This window comes from Fukomys damarensis, unplaced genomic scaffold, assembly GCF_012274545.1.
Source record: "Fukomys damarensis isolate Sample0158 unplaced genomic scaffold, DMR_v1.0_HiC HiC_scaffold_4, whole genome shotgun sequence".
Classification (NCBI taxonomy): domain Eukaryota; kingdom Metazoa; phylum Chordata; class Mammalia; order Rodentia; family Bathyergidae; genus Fukomys; species Fukomys damarensis.
In genome coordinates, this window is record NW_022900916.1 from 23,841,429 (window position 1) to 23,862,415 (window position 20,987).

At 37.9% G+C, this 20,987-nt stretch overlaps 1 protein-coding gene across 1 annotated transcript in view; it reads left to right on the forward strand.

Annotated features, from left to right (window-relative positions):
* The window catches only part of Dnah11 (dynein axonemal heavy chain 11), a 174,595-nt gene that overhangs the window by 105,271 nt on the left and 48,337 nt on the right, over positions 1 to 20,987 (forward strand). The window contains exons 29-30 of the mRNA XM_033757147.1: positions 6,761 to 6,996; positions 8,361 to 8,483. Coding sequence (XP_033613038.1) covers positions 6,761 to 6,996; positions 8,361 to 8,483 — 359 coding nt within the window. The remainder of the gene's footprint in view (positions 1 to 6,760; positions 6,997 to 8,360; positions 8,484 to 20,987) is intronic.

The window sequence follows — 20,987 nt, forward strand, 5'->3', positions numbered from 1 at the left end:
GTGTTTTCGGCCAGAACATCTACATGTCTTATTCCCTTCTGGCCACCAAGTCTTTATGAAGTTAACCTCTCTAAGACTCTAAATGTAACTATAACTACGTTCTTGGACACGCCTCATTCCCTGCCACATGCTCCTTCAGTTATCTCTTTGTTGTGTTTTATTTGGTTTGGCACTAAGGATTGAACCCAGGACCTTACACGTGCTAGGCAAGTGCTGTACCACTGAGCAACATCCCCAGCCCCACTTTTTGACTATAAGATGCATCACTTTCAAATATAGTATAGCATTCCTCATGCTTAATGTCTGGCCCCACATCCGACTAATCCATACAATTCTCTGAAGCAAGGATTTTACATATTTTGTTCACCGCTCTAACCTAGAATGGGGCCTCAGACATTAGGAATGCTCAATACTTTTTTGATTGCTATAAGACATATCACATAATTTGCCATATAAAGTACAGTTGGCGTGTTTTAGTGCACTCATAGAACTGTGCATCCACCGCCAATCAGTGCTAGAACATTATCATCAACCCAGATGGACTCCACACCCGTGAGGTATCATTCATCCCCCAATCGCCCCAACTTCTCCAGGCCTAGGCAGCCAGTAATCTGCTTTACAGGTCTACAGCTTTGCCTGTTGTGAACATTTCATATAAATGAACCCATATAATATGTGATATTACAGGACTGATTCCACTGCGCAATTTTTTAGAGTTTATACAAGTGTGGCTTGGGTCAGCAGTTTGCTCCTTTTTATGCCTGCATAATAGACCATTATATGAATGTGCTACATTTTACTTATCCACTCATCAGTTGATGTGTATTTGCTGCTACATTTTCTTTATTATAAGTAGTGCTACACCCATTCAGGTATTCATATATAAGTTTTTAGTGTGTGTGGACAGGTTTCATTTCTCTTGGGTATAGACTTGAGTTGTAATTTGATGGGTCATATTTTTGTTTCAGTTTTTTGTTTTGGTACCGGGGAGCAAACATGGGACCTTGTACTTGCAAGGCAGGCAGTGGCACCACTGAGATAAATCCCCAGCCCAGTGGATCATATTTTAACTCTATGTTTAATATTTTTGAGGAACTGCTACCATGTTAATACGTACTTTTAAAATATACTGTATGCTAAAATGTACATGGGATATCAGTATGGGAAGTAATGAAGTATTCAGTAGATGGAGTGAGCATAACTGACTTGGGAAAAAGTACTGTTAGGCGCTTCTTCATAGCTTCATAGAGAATAAAAACATTTTAGGTGAAGTGTTAAAAAGTCAGTGCATCGTTAGAGTGGTTATAACCTGTCTCACTGCTAGTTCTGCAAGTAAATGAGCAATAGTTCACACTGTAATATAGATGAATTTCATACAATTAGTGTCCAAATTATGACTTCCGTATTATAAACTAAGAAGAGTAGTTTGAGTATTATCTAAGCCCGGGAAGTCACTAGAGTTTACACAAGTTCTTGTCACTGAGTTATTGTTATAGTAGTCACCCTAATAAAGCTTGGATCAGCAGCACTCAAAGTCTTGGAGGGTGAAGAAAAGACCGAGATAGGGGAGGTGTAATAAGGGAAAAGAAAACAAATGTGAGATAATGAAAAGATGGAAATAAAGTGTTAGTAGATGGGGAGGGGAGGAGGGGGTGAAGGGAGGGCAGAGGTAAGGGGAGAAAATGAGAATCAAGACTTGTCATGTAAAGGTACAAGATCCCAACAATGAATGTAGCTGTACTGTATCCCTAAAATGTACCAATAAACTCAAAGCTGAAAAAAAAAGAAAAGAAAAGACCGAGAATGTTGAATCCAGCCAGGACATCAGGCGTACAGGCAAATACTGCAGAGGATGAAGGAGGTCGCAAAGGCAAGGTCATGGGATTGGCAGAAGGACAACTAAGGAAAGAGAGGAACCTCTTAGGCTGGATGGAGACCTGATTAGCCAGAGCTAGTAGACCAAATATAGTAGACTCCCTGAAATAATTAAACCTAGAATTACATATGACCCCACGGTTTCACTTTAGCTATGAGAACCAAAGAAGTAAAAATAGAGATTCAAACAGATGACTGTACTTAGAAGCATTATTCGTATGAGCCAAGAGGTAGAGGCAGCCCAAGTGTTTGTGGACAGATGAGTGGATTCTTTTGAATGTGGTAGGTACACACAATGTTATTAAACCTAAAAACTGAATAACCCTTGTGGACATGATGCTAACTGAAATAAGCCAGTCACGAGAGGACAAATACTGTGCTATTCCACTTACGCGAGGTACTTAGAGTAGCCAAGTTCCTAAAGACCAAAAGTGGAGCAGTAGTGTTGTGGCCTGGGGAAGGAAAGAATGGATACAGAGTCTCGGTTTGGGAATGTGAGAAAGTTCTGAAGATTAACAGTGATAATGGTTTCACCTTGTGAATGGACTTAATATCACCGAACCGTACAATTAAAAGTGGTTAAAGTGACAAATTTTATGTGATGCACATTTTACCCCAGTGAGGAAATAGGATAGAGTGAAAGCTTGGGTATGCCGGTGCCGCTGTTAGAGTGAGCACTGCAGTTAGACAGGTGAGAAAGGCATCGACCGTCATAGGCAGAGAATTGTGCTTTGGAATTTCAGACTTGAAAGGAGAAATCTTTCCATAGTATTGCAAAGTCTTGGCCCACATTTCTTGTCCATCCGTGGAAGAACTCCATACCCAGCCAAAGACAAGTAATACGGTGTGGGTGAGGGTGTGCATCAGGGAATCCAGGGGTGAGGACTTGTGTGGTCTTCCAAGGTGATTCTAACATCTCACCAGCTTTGTCTCCGCCGGGGTGCTGGGGTGAGAGGCGAAAGTACAAATCTGGTATGAAGACGGTCAGGGCGAGAGAGTGGATTTATCCACTGCACAGGAATTAAAGTGGCCAAGAAGTGGTAGCAAAACTTGAAAAGGCAGGGAGCACCATAGTGGAGCTGTTAATGAGTTGCGGAGACACACAGAGGATTGGATTAGTGGGGATGCACGGGCCTCACAAGCTGTCATTTTCAGTTCTGGATGGAGAGAAAATGGTTTGCAAGGGCTTACAAGAAAGTGAGAGTGGCTACTCTTTCCCAGATGCCTTTTTCAGGAGCAATTGCAGTACTCCAAAACATGAGCTGTCTCCAGTTAAGAGAGCTGTATGTGAAGTAAGACCATGGACTGCGGTTCATTAGCCCCAGCCTCCTACTAAAATCATGCGAAGGACAATTTTTTAAATGTATTGGTGCCAGTTGAAGCTAAATCCCTGGGGGTGCAAAAAAAGGACCTGATGGTAGTTTTCTAAATCTACCTATGTGATTCTGTCAAGCAGTCGGGTTGAATACCACAGCCCTAGGGAGAAAGCCTGGTTTTGTTTAAGACAAACAGGTAGAAGAAATGTAGTCCAAGCAGGGCTGGGGTCTCAAGAAAACTTAGAAAAGGTGCCGGAAAACAATAGTGGAGAACAAATTTGAAAGATGAGAGGCAGAGAAAACAGTGCTCATCTTTGAAGAGGATAAGGAGTATAGGTGTACATGGCCTTCACTCTCCAAATTTAACTCATCCCAAGCTGTTTCCATCCAGTTGTCTGCTGGGTAGAGAGATGGGCGTAGACTAGTTCAATGCAGCATTTGCACACCACCCACCGTGCCAGGAGTCTGTAGACACAGTACACACCCGGAGTCGGTGCTGTTAACTTTTCCAAGCCTCTGCGTGCTACTGGATAAAATAGAGATTCCTCTTGTAAGAGTTGAATGCAAAAATGAAAGGGGTGGATATATGTGGATGAATGAGAATTACCTCCACAGGAAATGCCCTCTTTCCTTAGGAATAGGCCAGTGGGTAGGCTTTTAGGACTCCTTCGCACGTGGTGTTAGGACTAATTTCACAGGGCTTGTGGCATGTGCTTCCAGCTTTCTTTTCTCTCCAGTGCATAAAGCTTGTCCAAAGAGACAGCCTCCTTCTCTTCCCCACCCCCACCTCCACTTCCTAGCAGCGCCCTGGCTCAGGACGCATTGACATTACCTGACAAAGTCATTAGCGCAGACTTTGGAGCTCAAGGGTTCCTTCTTCTTGCTCTGTTTCCAAAGTCATTTTCCTTGCTGCAGACTTCTTAGTAAATTAAAAAGAAGATATATATAAAATGAGGTGTATTTTTCTGTCTATGTCTAGACTAAAATTTATTGAGGTTGAGCTGGGCGTGTAGCTTAATGGAAAAAGGCTTGCTTAGCATTCCCAGGCCCTTGGTTTGATCCCCTGTACCACACACACACACACACACTTTTTAAATAAAATTCAATACACAAAACAGAAAATAATGATTATATTGCAATGATTAAGAAGTACTTTGAGGAAAAACATTTTATATGTAGTCATATAATTACCTACTTGAATTCTGTAATTCTAAAAAAACAAGTCCTAAAATATTTTTTCTAAAACTATAAGTCTTAAAATAGTCATAATATTTATGGTATCTTTTAATGTGCTTAGCTCATTTATATTGGACTAGGGTTTATTTTCCTTACTATATTAACTCAGGAAAACAGGTGGAGGATGGTATTTTCCTTGGTCCCAATGGGGACCAAGCAACAGAGTAGGTACTAAAGCAACTCAAGTTGTTAAATTTGGGCCCAAGGTCTACAGTTTCCTCCTTCTTTTTTTTTTGGTACCAGGGATTGAACTCGGGTCCTTGTGCTTGCAAGGCAGGCCACCGAACCGCTGAGCTAAATCCCCGGCCCCTACAGTTTCCTCCTTCTGTTAGTACTTTTAGTTTCAGATGTCAAAGTTATCCAGTGTTCACAGTTGTTTCAAGCTGTTTGTATTTAGAAGGTAGGAAATAAAAATTATGTATCCCTTATGTATTAGTCGACTTTCCCATCACAGCACCCAGTGCCCACAATTTACAGGGGATTATTTCAGCTCACATTTTTGGGTTTCAGTCCATGTCCAGTTTTCCCTAAGGCGGAAAGACAGGGTAGAAGGGCACAGCAGAGGGAATCTGCTCACCTCCTGGCAGCCAGGTGACCGAGGGAGCAGAGAGAATCTGTGCAGGGAGATGTACTCCCCAAAGGCACACCCCAGCGACACGCCTCTTCCAACCAAGACCTGTACTATTAATGCATCAGCAGACCTATCCAGTGCTGAGCGTGACCCATGCACCTTCCAAAAGCCCCACCTCTCATGGAGGATACTTTTTTTTTTTTTGGTACTGGGGATTGAACTCTGGACCTTGCACTTGTGAGGCTAGCGGGGAACCACTGGGCTAAATCCCTGGCCCTGAGGTTACATTTTAGATCTAAACAATGACACCTTGATAATGGGAAGACAACTGTTCTATAGACAGCAAATCAGTTGTATCTTTAAGAAAACTGTGTTAAGTCAGATACAAATACGAAGACTCATTCAAATCACTAGGTAGGGGATTTGATTGTGTGTGTGTGTGTGTGTGTGTGTGTCTGCCTGCCTGCCTGCCTGCCTGTCTGTGTCTGTGGTGTGTGGAATGAAACCCACAGTCTTGTATATACTAAGTAAGTGTTCTACCACTGAACTACGTCCCCAAGCCCTGATTCATTTTTAAGGCAGCACCGTAATTAGCGACCCTGGGAATACTGTGCTACAGTTCCTCTGTTGGTGTAGAATTGTTTCCCAGCCTTCCTGCGGGCATCCTTTCAGCATTTTGTGTGCTGAAGCTCTGTGGCCAACTAAGAAACCAAGCTGCTGCTGCTGCTGCTGCTCCTTCCGCTCCTTCCGCTCCTTCCTCCTCCTCTGCCTGTTGTAAGTGCAGCTCTCCTTGCACTGTCAGGGAGCAGTTTTCCTGCCTGACTCTTTCCTTGCCATGAGGCTGGCTCTTTATTCCTCCAGTTCATTTCGGTGTTTCAGACAGTGTTGTTTATACAAAAGAATCCCCTGTAAAGCTTTGGGGATTGATCACTGAAAGGGTACATGAATAGTGTCCTTTCCACCATCTCGTGTGTTTTTTAAGTTTATGTATTGTCATAAAATGTTTTTCTTGTCCTTGGAAGTAGGCTTCTTTAACTTCCCCTCCTTCCCTCTCTCTCCCTCTCCCTCCCTCTTCCTCCTTTTCTCCCCCTGCCTTTTCCTTTTCCTTTCTTCCTCTTTTACTTCTGATCATCTCCTCTCCCCTTAGCTGTCTGGCAAAGATGAGAAGACTGCCTGCTTTGCAGAAGCAGGACAGTCTAGGCTTAGGGATTTCCTGTGAGAGCAGAATTCACCCCGAGTTCTCAGCCCGCTGAGAAGTTGATGGAGTTGTTTCAGTGGACCGAGAACACTTCACTAACCCGTCCCACGAAAGAAGCCATCTCTGCGGTGTCGCCTGTCAAAACAGGTAGAATGTCTGAGCAAGATGCTACATTTAGGCCTTACTTATGTGGGTTGATTGTTCTATGAGCAAATAAATTCCTGGTTTCCTGCCTTTCTTCCTAGTGCCAAAATTCCATCTCGCTAAATGGCTATAGATGTAGGTAAGGATGAAGTGCCCTTCAGTCCCAGCCAAGTAGATGCACAGTAAACCAGATGTCAAATCCCACCATTAATGGGATTAGAGAGGTAAATAATGGGGCAGAGGTCACACTGCATCTCATAGTGAGAGTTGCATTTGGCTTCTAGGGGTCCGTGGAGATTTTGCACGTATTCCATGGAGCCCCTTTCTCCTCGCTTTGGTGTTTTCTTTTTTCACCTGTTGAGCCAACTTTTCTTCCTCTGCCACAATGCCCATTTGTGGCATTCAACTTTGATTTTAAAGGTTTCCATCCCGATCACGGGAGGCCTGGATGTGGTTGCCATGTTGACAGATGATGCCACAGTTGCCACCTGGAATAACGAGGGGCTGCCCAGTGACAGGATGTCGATTGAAAACGCCACTATCCTGACACATTGTGAACGCTGGCCCCTGATGATAGATCCCCAGCAACAGGGAATGAAGTGGATCAAGAATAAGTATGGAACTGATCTGAAAGTCACACATGTGGGCGAGAAAGGGTATGTGAATTCTGAAGGGGTTGGCTTTGTGTGTCGCTGTTATGAAATGGGTTTTCGTATAGTCTTGCTTTTTATAAAGTCTTGGCATTTGTTAGACCTCTCTGCCACTTGTAAATATTATAGTTTGGTGATACTTGTTCACCTGTCCATGTTGCATGTAAAGTATCTCTATTGAAAAGTCACATATAGGCAACGCCCAGTCACGTAAGGTAAAAATTATATTGGACCAACATTGTCCAAAAGGGAAAATTAACTAAATTTCCTAAAGCTAAGAATGAAAACATATGCAGTATACATACTCCTTCCCTAGAGTGGTTGGCATCTGATTTCACAAGAATTGCCAGAGGTACATATGGACTTAGTGGTATTTATGATTATAGCCCTAAATTTATTTATTTCCTATGGTAGGACCTTAACAAATGTGCACATTGGATGTTTGATTTCTTAGCCGTGTTTCCTATGTCACTCTTGAGGACTAAGTCTGCTCTGAGACTGTCACTGGATTTTTTTATTATTGATTTGTTCTGTTAAGAAGAAAGCTCCCATGGATGAGGGCCGGGGATTTAGCTCAGTGGTTCTGCCACCTACTTTGCAGGCACAAAGTCCCGAGTTTGATCCCTGGTACTGAAAAAAAAAAAAGAAAGAAAGAAAAGAAAAAGCTGTCTGTTAATGTAAATTATTTTGGATCTAATATTTCACTTTACTCCATCACTTTCTATTTACGTGTAACGTGAACTAAGGAGTACTTATAGTTCTACACATAAGTGTAGTCCTTGCTTACCTGAATACTTAGAGAAAACTCTTTTTAGTGGAGAAACTCCTTTTGGAGAGGGAATAAAGTTAAATAAAATAATAATTCAACATTTACATTTCTAAACTCAAAGATTTAGAAAGTAAAGATTGACAAAACCACAAAGCATTTAATCTAATATGAATTTTGAGAGGTTCTTTTTTTTTTTTTTTTCAAGACAGGCTCTCACTGTATATTGTAGGCTGGCCTTGAACTCACTATGTTGTCCAGGCCCTAACTCACAGCAATTTTCCTGCCTCAGCCTCCTGAGTATTGGGATTATAGGCATACACCATCATACCTGAGTAATGAATTTAAATTTCTTGCATCATTTACACTTCTTTCAACTGTTGGTCCTTTCTGAAAGCAACTAATTTTCCCTTGGAAAATATGACTATAAGATTTATCTCAAAATCTGATGTCTAATATCTGTCTCATCCAGTTAAAAAATAATGTTTTGTCTCTTCTAAGTCTCATTGAAATATATACATTAAATAAAATGTAATATAAATAATTTTTATTTTTCCTTGTACTTATTTATGTTTTATTATCTCAATCCTGGTTGAATTTTCAGGTTTTTGAATGCTATTGAAACTGCATTGGCTTTTGGTAATGTCATCTTAGTGGAAAACCTCGAAGAAACAATAGATCCAGTTCTTGACCCACTGCTTGGCAGGAACACAATTAAAAAAGGAAGGTAAGTGTCTTGAACTTTTAACAGATCTTTTAATCAATATCTGGGTTTTTTTAGCCTCACAGTCACAGGAATCTTCCTGGTGCTGTTTGAGTCTCTAGTCTGTAGCACCTACACTCCAAGACCAACTCATGACCAACTCTGCATGACCCAGACTTTCAGACTATGTGTTTATAGATTTAGGGTTTTATTTTTCTACCCAATTCCTGTCTTAGGGACCAAAAATACGTTGTCACTGATTTAAGACTGGTTGCCCCCTTTTTACTTTATGCTGACAGCTCTCTGACTTTGGTAATTTGTAAAACACTTTTGAGAATATTTACCTTACCTCTATATCACTTGTATGCTTATTTACTTAATATTTTCCTTCGCACAGACTTTAAATTATCACTCTACTTTTTAAATCAGTCTCGTAAGTGAATGGTGCTAGCTCAATTTTTTTTTTTAAATCTGCTTACATATAACTATTCCGAGAGAGGGGGAGAGAGAGGGAGACAGACAGAGAAAGACTCACCGAATCCTTGAAAGCATATGCTACAGTAGCAGTTGATAAATTATTAACAACAGGGAAACACCCTCACCCCCAGAAAGCTACGTGTGACTGTCCAAGTGGCTGCCATTCCTCCTGGGACACTACACTTTCCAGAACATTCTCCCAAAGTCATTGAAGTCAACTACAAGGAGTCGTCATGTTGCTTTTCTATAAATGTGTGAAAGGTCAGTGCAGCGGTTAGGTCTCAAATTGAGCATGGGTAGGCCCAAGAGAGGTTGTGGCTTTTCAGAGTCTCCTTATGCCTCTTCAGTCAAGAAATCAATAGTCACTGAACTTACTTCATTGTATTTCCTGCTTTTTTTTCTGTTTGTTTTGTTTTGAGTTTCTACCCAGAGGTATAATTTTAAACTTCCCTAAACTCATTCTTCTTTAACGCCTACTCTCTACTTCTAAGGTATCTGTCTCCTTTTTCACCACTTGACTATTCTTGTCAACTTTAAGTGGAAATAGACCTGCTTAAGAGTGACTAACTTCTGAATCTAACCAATTAGTATGGTATTTATTATACAAGTCACCCAGTAAATCCATTTAGAGTGACTGACAACTTATAATTGTTTAATAAACCCAAATTTACCCAGACATGCATTTTGAACAGTCTAATAAGCCACTTGACAAACTACAACTCTTAACATAAATATAATTGTAGCTGTGTCTGATGTGTTAAAAATACAGTGTAAAAGCTTGAATGTCACTAATGTGAAATCCTTATTATTAAGGCACTGATTCTATTATGAAGACCTAAAATTTTTGTCAGAAAAATACATACTCTCTGAGCTTTAACTTCAACAGCACAATTTAAGTATAAGAGATTTGATGATTCTCCATCACATATGTTTGGATTATCTGAAATTTCCAAAGAGTTGTGGGTTTTACTCGGTGGATAGTTATGTATCAATGAGAATTTGAGAATTCTTTGATTTTAGGAACAAAGTTCCTACCACATCTTTACCATAAAATCAGTCCATAATAATTTATTCCAAAGTAATATTTGCTGAATATGCACTCTCTTTTAGGCCTTCTAGAACTGATTGCATGATTTCAGAATTTTTTAAAAGGCTAAGAAAATTTAAGATGTTTTGTAAGAAGATAGTAAGTGGTAATTATTGTATGAAGTTTTTCATAATCCTGGCTGCTAAACTCTTATGTGTGGGAATTACTGCTTGTTTGAGGGGGTGAATTTTAGCTGTATTTCTTTAGGCAGATGATTTTAGTATCTTTACCAAGAGATTACAGACACCAGTGGTCCATTAATATCCTATCAGTCATTGAACTGGGAGCTGCAGATTAAAGTGTAGTACAGCACAGACCTTGCATTTAAGGAAGCTAACTCTCCTTGGGAGAAGGCAATAAAACAATAATATTCTTTTATAAACAATAAAAGGAGTGTAGTGTCACTGGTGTGACGATAACAATATATATAGCAAAGAGTCCACAGTTCCACCACGGAGACTTGAAAAGCCTTTATGGAAAAAGTTATACTTTATTGGGATTAATGTTTAATGTGAATCTTGAAAGATAAGTGAATTTCAAAAAATCAGTGAGCGTTTTCAGGCAAACAGGTAAAAGAAGAGAATCATAGCTTCAGTACAGAGTAGGAAAATGTGTGAAACAATGCAACAGTTTTAGAGAACTGCAGGTCCAGTCCAGTTGGGAGGAGAATCTGTGCTGGGAAGAAGACAAGAGAATGTGGATGAAAGAGATGAGACTCAAGGAGTAAGTATGGTGAAGAATATGGACTTCCTTGATTGGCCTTTTCTTATGGATAATTCTTCCTCTCAACACACACACACTCTCTCAAGGGGCCAATTCCTATCGCTACACTAGTTAACAACTGGTTGTCATCAAAGAGCCAGAGTTCCCAGGAGTTTCCCTATTTTCAGTGAGAATGCTGAGCATATTGAAGATTCTTATGAATGCTGAATGTAATGGGATCAGATTTGCATTTTTGAAAGGAGGCAGTGTTGGCAGTGTGAAGTATTCATAAAAGGAGCATGGACCTAAATAAGGCCAGAGTCCAGTTAGCCAACAGTTGCACATACTCGATTGAGTCATAATCTCAGCCTAAAGTGAAATAGTGACAGTGTGATTAGATAGAGGAGAATAAATAAGAGAGATCAAGGAGTTCATATCAGTTCATGGTTATTAATTGTATATTGTTGATAAGGAAAAAGGTCTTCCACCAAATAAATGATAATGTGATTTATGGAGAGCAGTGTTGTAAGAGTGTGAGGAGGGAGGTAGTAATTTCTCTTATTAGACGTTGAAAGAAGTACTTTTTTTTAACTACCATTCCCAAAATAGTCTGTAAAACACCATTGAATATATGAGTTTGCAGTTTAATAGGGGAATCTTAGCCAAACAAGTACATTGGAAATAGCTATGTAGAGAAGATTTAAGCTATTGTGATTATCTAAGGAAAAACTATACAATCAGAAGAATAGAGGGTATCCTTTCTTTGCATGAGAAATATAGGAAAAGCCTAGTTTGTATCTTCTTAGATACTCTTTGACTATATATTAGTTTTTGGAGACCTAGATGCTTAAATAGCTTTTCCAAATTCATAAGCAGTACTCTTTCAGCAGGCTTCCTATATGTGCCATTTTGCCAGACTAACTCTACCTCCTCTACCTTTATGATTTATTTCCTTCCTGAATCGTTTATATTTTACCATCAGTGTTTTTGAAAGTATGATTTTCCAGGCTGGCTGTCTTACTTTTCTCATTGCTGTGAGACAAGATACCTGAGACCCAAAGTTGAGGGAAGGTTTGCTGTAGCTCACAACTTGTAAAGGTTTCAATTCACAGAGGAGAAACAGTTCATGGTAGGCAGAAGGCAGCAAAGTAGAAAAGAAGCAGTAGCCTATCCCTTTTATCCCTTCCAGGATATCTGCCTTTTGGGTGGTGCCACCCCCACCTAGAATGGAGCACCCTTAGTTCCAGCATCACACACCCTAGATCTGGCCACCTCCCAAAACTCCCACCCCTGAGCACATGAGGCTCTAAAGACAAACCATAATATAGGGCCTTAATTTCTTCATGCTGACTAAAGTAATCTCTTTGCATCTTTTCTTTTTTTTTTTTTTAATAAAGTGTTTGCTACCATATTTTAGCAAGCCAAACTTTTAGCAATTTCTGTGTTTTATTTATTTATTTATGTACCAGGGATCAAACTCTCATCCTTGTGCTTGCAAGGCAGGCAGTGGAACCACTCAGCTAAATCCCCAGCCCCCTCTTTGCATCTTTTCTTTGCTCATTTGTCTCTAACCCATAGTGACTAAAAAATATTTCTATCATCACTTCCTTGTTCCAGAATCTGTTAACCAGTCTCTGTTGCTTCTTACATTGAATTGAATTGAAGCTCCTCTCTGAATCCTACAAAAGAATCTTTTATTGTTTGTTACTTCTGCATTTTCCTTTACTACCCTTGTTTTTCTACTCCTATTTTTTAATTTAAAAATTCAAGATACTGTATTTTTTAAATAGCTTTGTTCATAAATAATTTGAATAGATTTGGAAGTTTTAGTGATTGTATTGTTTTCATCTAACAAAATGTATGTTTTTAATTAGTCAATGGTTTCTTGTTTCTTTTTACTCATTTTTTGTTTTTTTGGTACTGGGGATCAAACTCGGGTCCTTGCACTTGCGAGGCAGGTGGCGGAACCACTGAGCTAAATCCCTGGACCCATTTTACTTATTTTTTAAATAACAAAAATATTTATATGTCAACATGCTGGAGAGTGATACAGGAAGAAAGTTCAGACTGGTAGCAATGGAGATTATTTTTCGTTGTTTAATTCAATAAATTAAAAATTGGGATAAAACAGTGTAAAAGAAACTTAATAGAAAGATATTGCTATAATTTGTTTAATGGAGGTACCTATTTGCAATGTTATAGTAGAATCAGAAAAATTTTGATTTTACTTTGGTCACATCCCAAACTAATGTCTGTTTTGTAAGTTTTCCAATAGATATTTCAGTTCTGATCTTCAACGATGAATATTTTACTTGATTTTCTGTCCTCTTATTTCAATATTACTCTCTCTGCACAATTACTGGTGGGACTACCAATGTTTTCCTTTGTATTATAAAGACAAGATGATATTGCAAACAGGAAAAGGAAGAATAACTCACAGGATTGCAAAGCTAGCAAATTTACCTGGAATGCTCTTACCATATTTTTCAAGTGTACATTGAATAACATTTTCATACTCCACCCAGAAAATCACATCTCTCAGAAAGTTTTCACCTATAAATAATGTTTTGGTTTATTTCAGTTGTTTGGGGACCTTTTTTTTTAAGCCTGTATTAGTTTATTCTTCCTAATAATGGATGTTTAAGAAATGCCTATGATAGATACAGCATAGTCCAAAAGTTGAAGTTCATTAATAATTGGAATGTTGTGGAGTATGAAGCAATGAATACTAATTACTCCTTTCATACCTGACAGCTCCCTATGGACCAATACATCAGTCCCAACTTTAATTTGGTTCGAGTAATGGTTTCATCAATAGCACATTAAATCTGTGTTTGAGAAGATATACAGTTGAACCTGACCCACACTCTAGATACCTCTGTCATAAAATGGCCACAGGCTGACAACAGCTGGGTAATTACAAATAATTAAATCCACCAAACTCCAGACAATCCTAATTTTAAATAAAATATATCTTATCATGTCAATCGACAGAAAACATATCTAAGAAGATTTATCAACGTGTATTTTTACTAAAGCAAATTTTCTGTTGTACATATTAGAGAAGTTGCTGATCTGTGAAGCATCTTTATAAAATCATCTCTCTTGAATCTTTCCAATCTCCCAAAATATTATTGGAATCATTTTTGAACTTTAAACTGAAATAACCTTACTATGAGATGAATTTTACTTGTTTCTGATAATATAAATATTTTTAAAGATATTTTATACTTGTTTCTATATTTTTATATATCTACTATTCTATTAACAGTAGTCTATAAGTAGTATGGCTTAGAAAGACACTTGAAGTCTAATAGAAATATTAGCTATTTGATAAAAATTTCATATTTATAGAAAGAGAACCATTTTACAGACATTCATTTTATAGTGACTTGGATTCCTAAAGCAGGATTAAGGTTTATAGGAAGAAATGCTCTGAAATAGCAGGTTTTAATATATTAAATTATTAAATGTGATTAAGTTTCTGCTCTTGGAGTCAATGCCATGTGATAGTTTTATGGTTGATTATAGATGTATTTGAATGAAGTCTTGAATGAGACTCAAGATAAAGCCTGTTCAGTTAAATCCTACACTGGTGGAATGGACTTGAGCCAGAAACTTAGGGGTTTTAAATAAATTCTGGAATATGTAGTTGTTTCATTATGTCCCTTGTGGGTGAGGACAGTTTTATTTGCAAATGTGTCCATGCTCTCATATAATAAAATGCATCATTCTAGTCTATCCTTACTCCTAAATACAAAATAAAGTTTTATTGCCAAAAGATCCTCTGATAGCTCTTCCATCCTAAATTCATTTTAGATTCAAAAGAAAATTGTGCAATATTGAGGTCTACATATAGTGTATTCTCAGCTCATGGTTGTCTTGCTAATAGTTGTTTGACTTTATCTGAAAACAAATACCAAATCAGGCTGCAGTTAAAGAACCTTTGAATTCTCTTCTTTAAGAAAGCAATCCTTAAGAAAAAATGAATGGACTCAGAATTTCATTTTTGATACCATGTTATAGTGTCTAAATATGGTTGCATTGAATTAAGTGTTTGTGTGTGTGTGTGTGTGTGTGTGTGTGTACATACATGTATCAAAAGGGAAATAACCTGCTATGGGCTTCTTTTCTTTTTTCCTTGTACAATGCTACCTGGAGTTCTAAAATATCTATTTTTTTTTTTTTTAAAATTTAGTTGAGGTTTGCTTATATCTTAGGACATGTTGGTTATATTGACTGTATGATGCAACAAGACAATTAATGCATTTCCATTAGTTGTCCTTCCTTCCTTTCCCAGAATGTCTTGCCAGCTGTGCAGCTTTCAGCCAAAACCTTTCTAGAAGGAATGGGTTTGACCACCTTGCACAGCCCTTCCTGCTGGGGTTGCTAAGTTACAACTCTCCTCTTGCCTTTAGCTACACCTGATCTTTTTGGCTGCATTCTCAGCTACAACTGTTGGAGCCCACAAGTCTAACCTAGAAGTTTTTCATTTTAAACAGCAGGGCATACAGTAAGGCTCTTAAATGTCCATTGAAAAGTTGATTTCTTCTCTGCAGTGTTTTTTTTTTTCTTCATTCAACTAGTGTGGGACTGTAGTATTTGCTTATTTTAAAAGTCACCTACCATCTGTTTCTCTTAAAATCACTCTGAGCAGGCCTCCAAAGTGGAATTCTCCATATTTAGAGGACTTGTTAGCTACCTGAATTATCCACATTAGAATGAGAACCTTCAATAAGTTAGTATAACATCTTTAGGAGATTTCTCTCTAAACCCCATATTTTGCAAACATTTTTGAAAGAGTCCTGCTGCTGCCATTCCTAGTAAAGACACCATCTGTCATAGTACCAAGTCTTTATTCTAAATGAATATGTCATTTATCATGTGTAGTTTTAGATGGCATTATGAAATTGTGGTGATACTTATAATACTTAAGATATCTGATCACTAGAGATATAAATTTAGGTTTTTATGATCCAAAACTGATGACATTTTCAAAAGTAACTACAGTAAGTCTGGAAAATAGTTCCAAAAAAGTAAAAATGACTTTCTTAGCTTCCAGATATGCATACTCAAATTATAGTTTCAGATCGTAATCTCCTATTTCATATTCTCATCTTGGTTCTATTGATGCTCTTTTTCCCAGGTCACAGAGATTCTGGAAAATGATAATGGGAGCCAATGGTAGCATTGGTCTATCACAGAAGTGCTGTGACTCTTAACTAAGAAATCATTTCCAAGTGTTTTAAAATAATTTGTGTATCTTCCATAACCATAGTGATCTTTCATGGCTTTAAATGACTAAACATCTTTTCACTTCAGAACATTTTTCAGCTGGGTTTTGAGTAAACTATGTGAGAATATTTATATTGCATCTACTTTTTATATAAACTTAATATATAAAAACTGAATTTATGGTTAATTTATATATGTGTGCATTTTTGCAAAATAATTTATGTGTGTGTGTCATTATTGTAAAATAACTCATTCTGCCTGCATAGTGAGCATTTTTACAGCTTAAATAATATTTTCTTTCCTTGAAAACCAAAATACACAAAACTTTTATGTAAATTGAGTGATTTTTAAAATTTGTATGAATTAAGTAATTCATACTATAAATATATTAACCTGAAATTATAGATCTTAGAGTAGGACTGAGCACTTTGATAATCAGTGTCCTTCTTCATCATAAAGACAGACAGAATTTCTAACCAAAGATCAGCAGAGCATGTCCTTGGAACGTATTTTTTCTCTGGCAGCCATGGGTTTGTACTGAGTCAGTCATATTTTCTCAGTACCCTTTTGTGATTGACAATCAGAAAGGTTGACAGAGACTGACATTACTGGCTGCATCTGTCAGAGCAAATTAGCCTGCAGTGTGATACAGTGAGATTAACTTTATACTAGGAGTCTAGAGACCCAGGTTCTAGTCCCAGCTCTGCCACTAAACAATATGACCTTGGACACGTCATAAACTCTTTGGATCCATAAAAAGGAATCAGCTGAATGATCTCGAGAGGCCCTGCTTGCTTTAAATTACAATTCTGCTAGGTGAAACAGAATGGTTTTGACTCAACCCATGTCCTAGCCAGTTAGACCACAGTATCTGTACTGGGAAAAATAATTTTGTTTCTCTTCTAAGGTCTCATAATCTAGCCTGTCACCTCCAAAGCAGTAAACATCAGCCAGTGAAAGGGGGAGGAGGAGCTCGCTCTGTGGGTGGGGTGTATAGATGTCATCTGAGAGCGCCTGCGCCCTGGTTTCAGAGACTGCCTCTGCTTAATTCTCAGTGTCTCTGCTTTAAGAAAGTAACCACATGTCCCAATTGTGTGTTGTTCCCTCACCTGCTGTTGCTTCTTTGTTGTTGTTGCTGCTTCTTGCTGGTGTATAAATCTGGAAGCTCAGGGCTTCCTTCATTTCTTAGAAGTTGACCTCTGGATTCATATCTTTCACAGGAACGACAAAGTGATTCTGTTTGCTTTTCCCACCCCTTTAGTTAACTCCGTTGTTTTTTGGATCCTTCAAATCATGAGAGAACATTAACAGTCTGTTTAATTTTCCCAGATAGGAGATTAACCAAGAATTAACCTAGCGGCAATGATAAAACCCACTGAGTCATTATGCAATTTTTGCCTTTCATAGATCATAAACACCCCAATTGAGGATAATTTACTGTCCCTGGGAAATCTAAAGCTATCAAATAATGTTTCTAAGCAAGATGTAAAACCCAATTTTATAGGCAGACATTCTTCTCTTTTCCATAACAGTGGTTCTCCCCAGCTCCCATTAACTCTGTCTCTTCACAGAAAAAAATCAGAAAATGTACATGTCAAAGCAGATGCATTTTTTTGTTCTTAAAGTGGGTTTTGTGGATGCCTCAGGGCCTATGTAGGTGTGCAGGAGAGACATAGAGTCATAAAGTGATCCACGCAGCACCTTCCAGAGCATGGCTGGAACTCATTAACTATTTGGCTAAATATTCAACCAGTTAAAGCTTCACCTGAGCTAGAAGTGGCATTGTCAGAAGACTCTGCTCCACGGTGGCCATTCAAGTTTGTTTCATATAAACTCAAGAGAGGAAAGCTTGGTTGTGTGTACTGGCTGGAGAAAAAATAAATACTATTGTTCTGAGAAGAGATTTCGCTAATACCACTGATTTGACTCTCAAGAGAAGCAATAGGGGCTCAGCCTGTCTGGACACAGCCCTTAATGAGCTAAGAATGACTTAAATGGTTGCAAACAAGAATATAACAGAAATGTATGTAACCTACAAAGCCTAAAATATTTGCTCCCTGGCTCTTTTACAACAGAAGTTCCGTGAAACTATGCTCCGAGGCCTCAACACCACATAGTCCTTATCTAAAATGCCAGGGACCAGAAATGTTTCAGATTTCAAATCTTTTGAATTTGGGGATATTTGCATAGAATTAATGAGCTATCTTGGCAATGTGACCCAAGTGTCTAAACATGGAACTTGTTTCCTGCTCACCTTATCTACAAAGGCCTAGGTCATTTTATACACTACATTTAGTGCACATGCGTTTCACTGTGATCCGTCACATGAAGTCTGGTGTGGAACTTTCCACTTAAGGCATCACATCAACCCTCTAAAAGTTTCTTATTTAGTGTTTTCACCTTAGGGACGCTCAACCTGTACTTTCAAATGTGAGCTAGTTTTATTGTTGGCTGTTGTTTGGATTCTAATTCACATGCAAGAATACACACAAACATGTATACATGTCCCATGTATCTCAGAATTAATTTGACTTTTTACCATCTCACCATACTGAGCTGTCCCATAGCACAAAATAATGAAAATTCTAAGTCTTGACCGATTTGTTGTTCTTCACTTAAACTAAAACTTTTAAGGTATAAAAATATTTTAATTTTCTTTTTATCTGTGAATGTAAGTTAGTGGTTAAAACACAAGGTGCAATGAATTTAAACCTGGTACAAGTTGATAAGTGAGGGAAAATTGAAACCTCATGTAAGAAAGCTGTGGCATTTCTAGGAGACTGTCCCCAAAGAAGGAACGATTTCAGTGCCAGCTGGTGAGTCGATCAGAAAATCACACGATATAAACAGAAGTTTAAGTATGGACTTTATTATGCGGATTCAAGTAGCATAAACTTCAGTGTCTCATATGTTGAACTCCAGTCAATAATTACATGAAACCTTCACTTTTGAGATTTCACATAAAAGTAGGGCATGCAAATCTTAAGGTCTAAGCTAAGAACAATACACAGAACAGCATTAGCAAAGATTTTCTTGAGCCTGCTTGTGATATAAATTTTGAATATCCTTGAAAAGGAAAACTCAAGATATTGGTGATAATTTTTCTTTGCAGTACTGGAGATTGAACCCAAAACCTTCATGCTGAGCTATACTGCTGGCCCTTTTAGTTTTCATTTGTTTGTTTTGAGATAGGGTTTTGCTAAGTTGCCCAGGCTTGATATGCACTCTCTTGCCTCAGTTTCCCTAGTAGCAGGGATTACCGGCAAATCTTGATGATGCTTTCCACTAGAGATGCAGTTGAATGTGCATCAATCAAAAGAGGCAAGTTAACTAAGAAAAATGTCCTCAAGTAATAGCATTCTGGGGCGTAGCTCATTATGCACAAAAGATAAACACGAACCTCTGAGGAACATTAGTTACTCTTATTACTTAGCTTACAGATGGATAAAAACCCAAATGTTAATGACTTGTCCTACTGATAGATCATTGTTCTTTTGATTTCTTTATAACATCTTCATTGTGATATAACTCAGTCATCCATTTAAAGTCTACAGTTAAAGTGTAGAATATATTGGTTTTTTTAGTACATTCTTACGTGTGGTTGGCCATCACTTTAGTGATTGTGTAACACTTTCAATTCTAAAACTAATCTGCTTTTTGTTGACACTGTTGATTTCCCTATTCTGGGTAGTTCCTATAATGGACAACATACAGTATGTGATCTTTTGCGACCAGCTTCTTTTATTTGGCAAGATTCATCCATCTTCAGTATCTAAGAGGCCCTCCATAGCCATGAATTCCACACCCATGAGTAAAGGGGTTAATTTAGGGGACGTAAACATCCTTAGATTTTGGTGACCACAGGTAATACTGGAACCAATCCTCAGAGGTGACTGATGTATATATACCCTTTGTTCTTTTTTGTGGCTGAATAATATTCCATTAATTGAATAAACCCATATTGTATATCACATTGGAGTTGTTTCCACCTTTTGGGTATTGTGAATTATGCTGCTGTGAGCATTCATATGTAAATTTTGTGTAGATAACATCCTTTCTGTTCTTTTAACTAAGTACCTAGGGATGGAATTGCAGAAAAACTGCCAGTTTTTCAAAGTGTTTGTACCATTTTACATTGCCATCAGTTATTATGTGAGGATTCCAATTTCATTTCTTTGGCAGAACTTGTTATCAATTGTATTTTTATTATAGTCATCATGGTGGTTGTGAATTGTACCTCACTGTGGCTTGGTCACCTTGCTCATCAGGTACATTAACAGCTGTTGCCTGGTTTACTTCTTGGCCATTTGGAGAAAAGCCTATTTAAGATTCTTTGCCTGTCTTTTAATTGGGCAGATTTTTTATCTTTATGGGCCTGTCATATTGTAGAGACTTGATACATGTTGATCAATTGCCTATTCTGCAGCTTTCCTATAAATGAAATCATATAATATATGGTCCTTTGTAACTAGCTTCTTTAATTTACCCTTTTGATGACATTTGCATGTCATATTTGAAGAAATGTCTTTCAAATACTTTACCTTTTAATTGAGAAAAATCTTTGAACTTTATATGTGAACTAAGATCTTTACATTGTGGATATTTGATACATAAAAATGAAAACAAAATCAGTTTATAAAATATCATACTTAGCATGCCTGTTTGGAGACAGTAGTAATGTTTGTGAGAGCCATAGACCATACTTGTCTTTGTGTAGTTACATGCCCTCGGCCTAGAAGACCGATAGAGTGTTCGTGCAGAATGAATGAACGTTAGGTAGTAATCTTTCATTATAACACAGATTACTGAAGAAATTAGCAATAAGATATATGATTATTGTACTATGAAAACATGTGAATGGATGGAATCAGATCTAGAACCTATAAAACAAGGGTTCCAAGTCACATGCTCATCAGATGTATTAACGGCCATTACCTGATTCTCTTATTAACTGGATCTCTGGTTCATTCATTTCTAAATGTTCTCATTATCTGGTTTTTTGTTGTTGTTTTTTTTTTTTTTTTGTT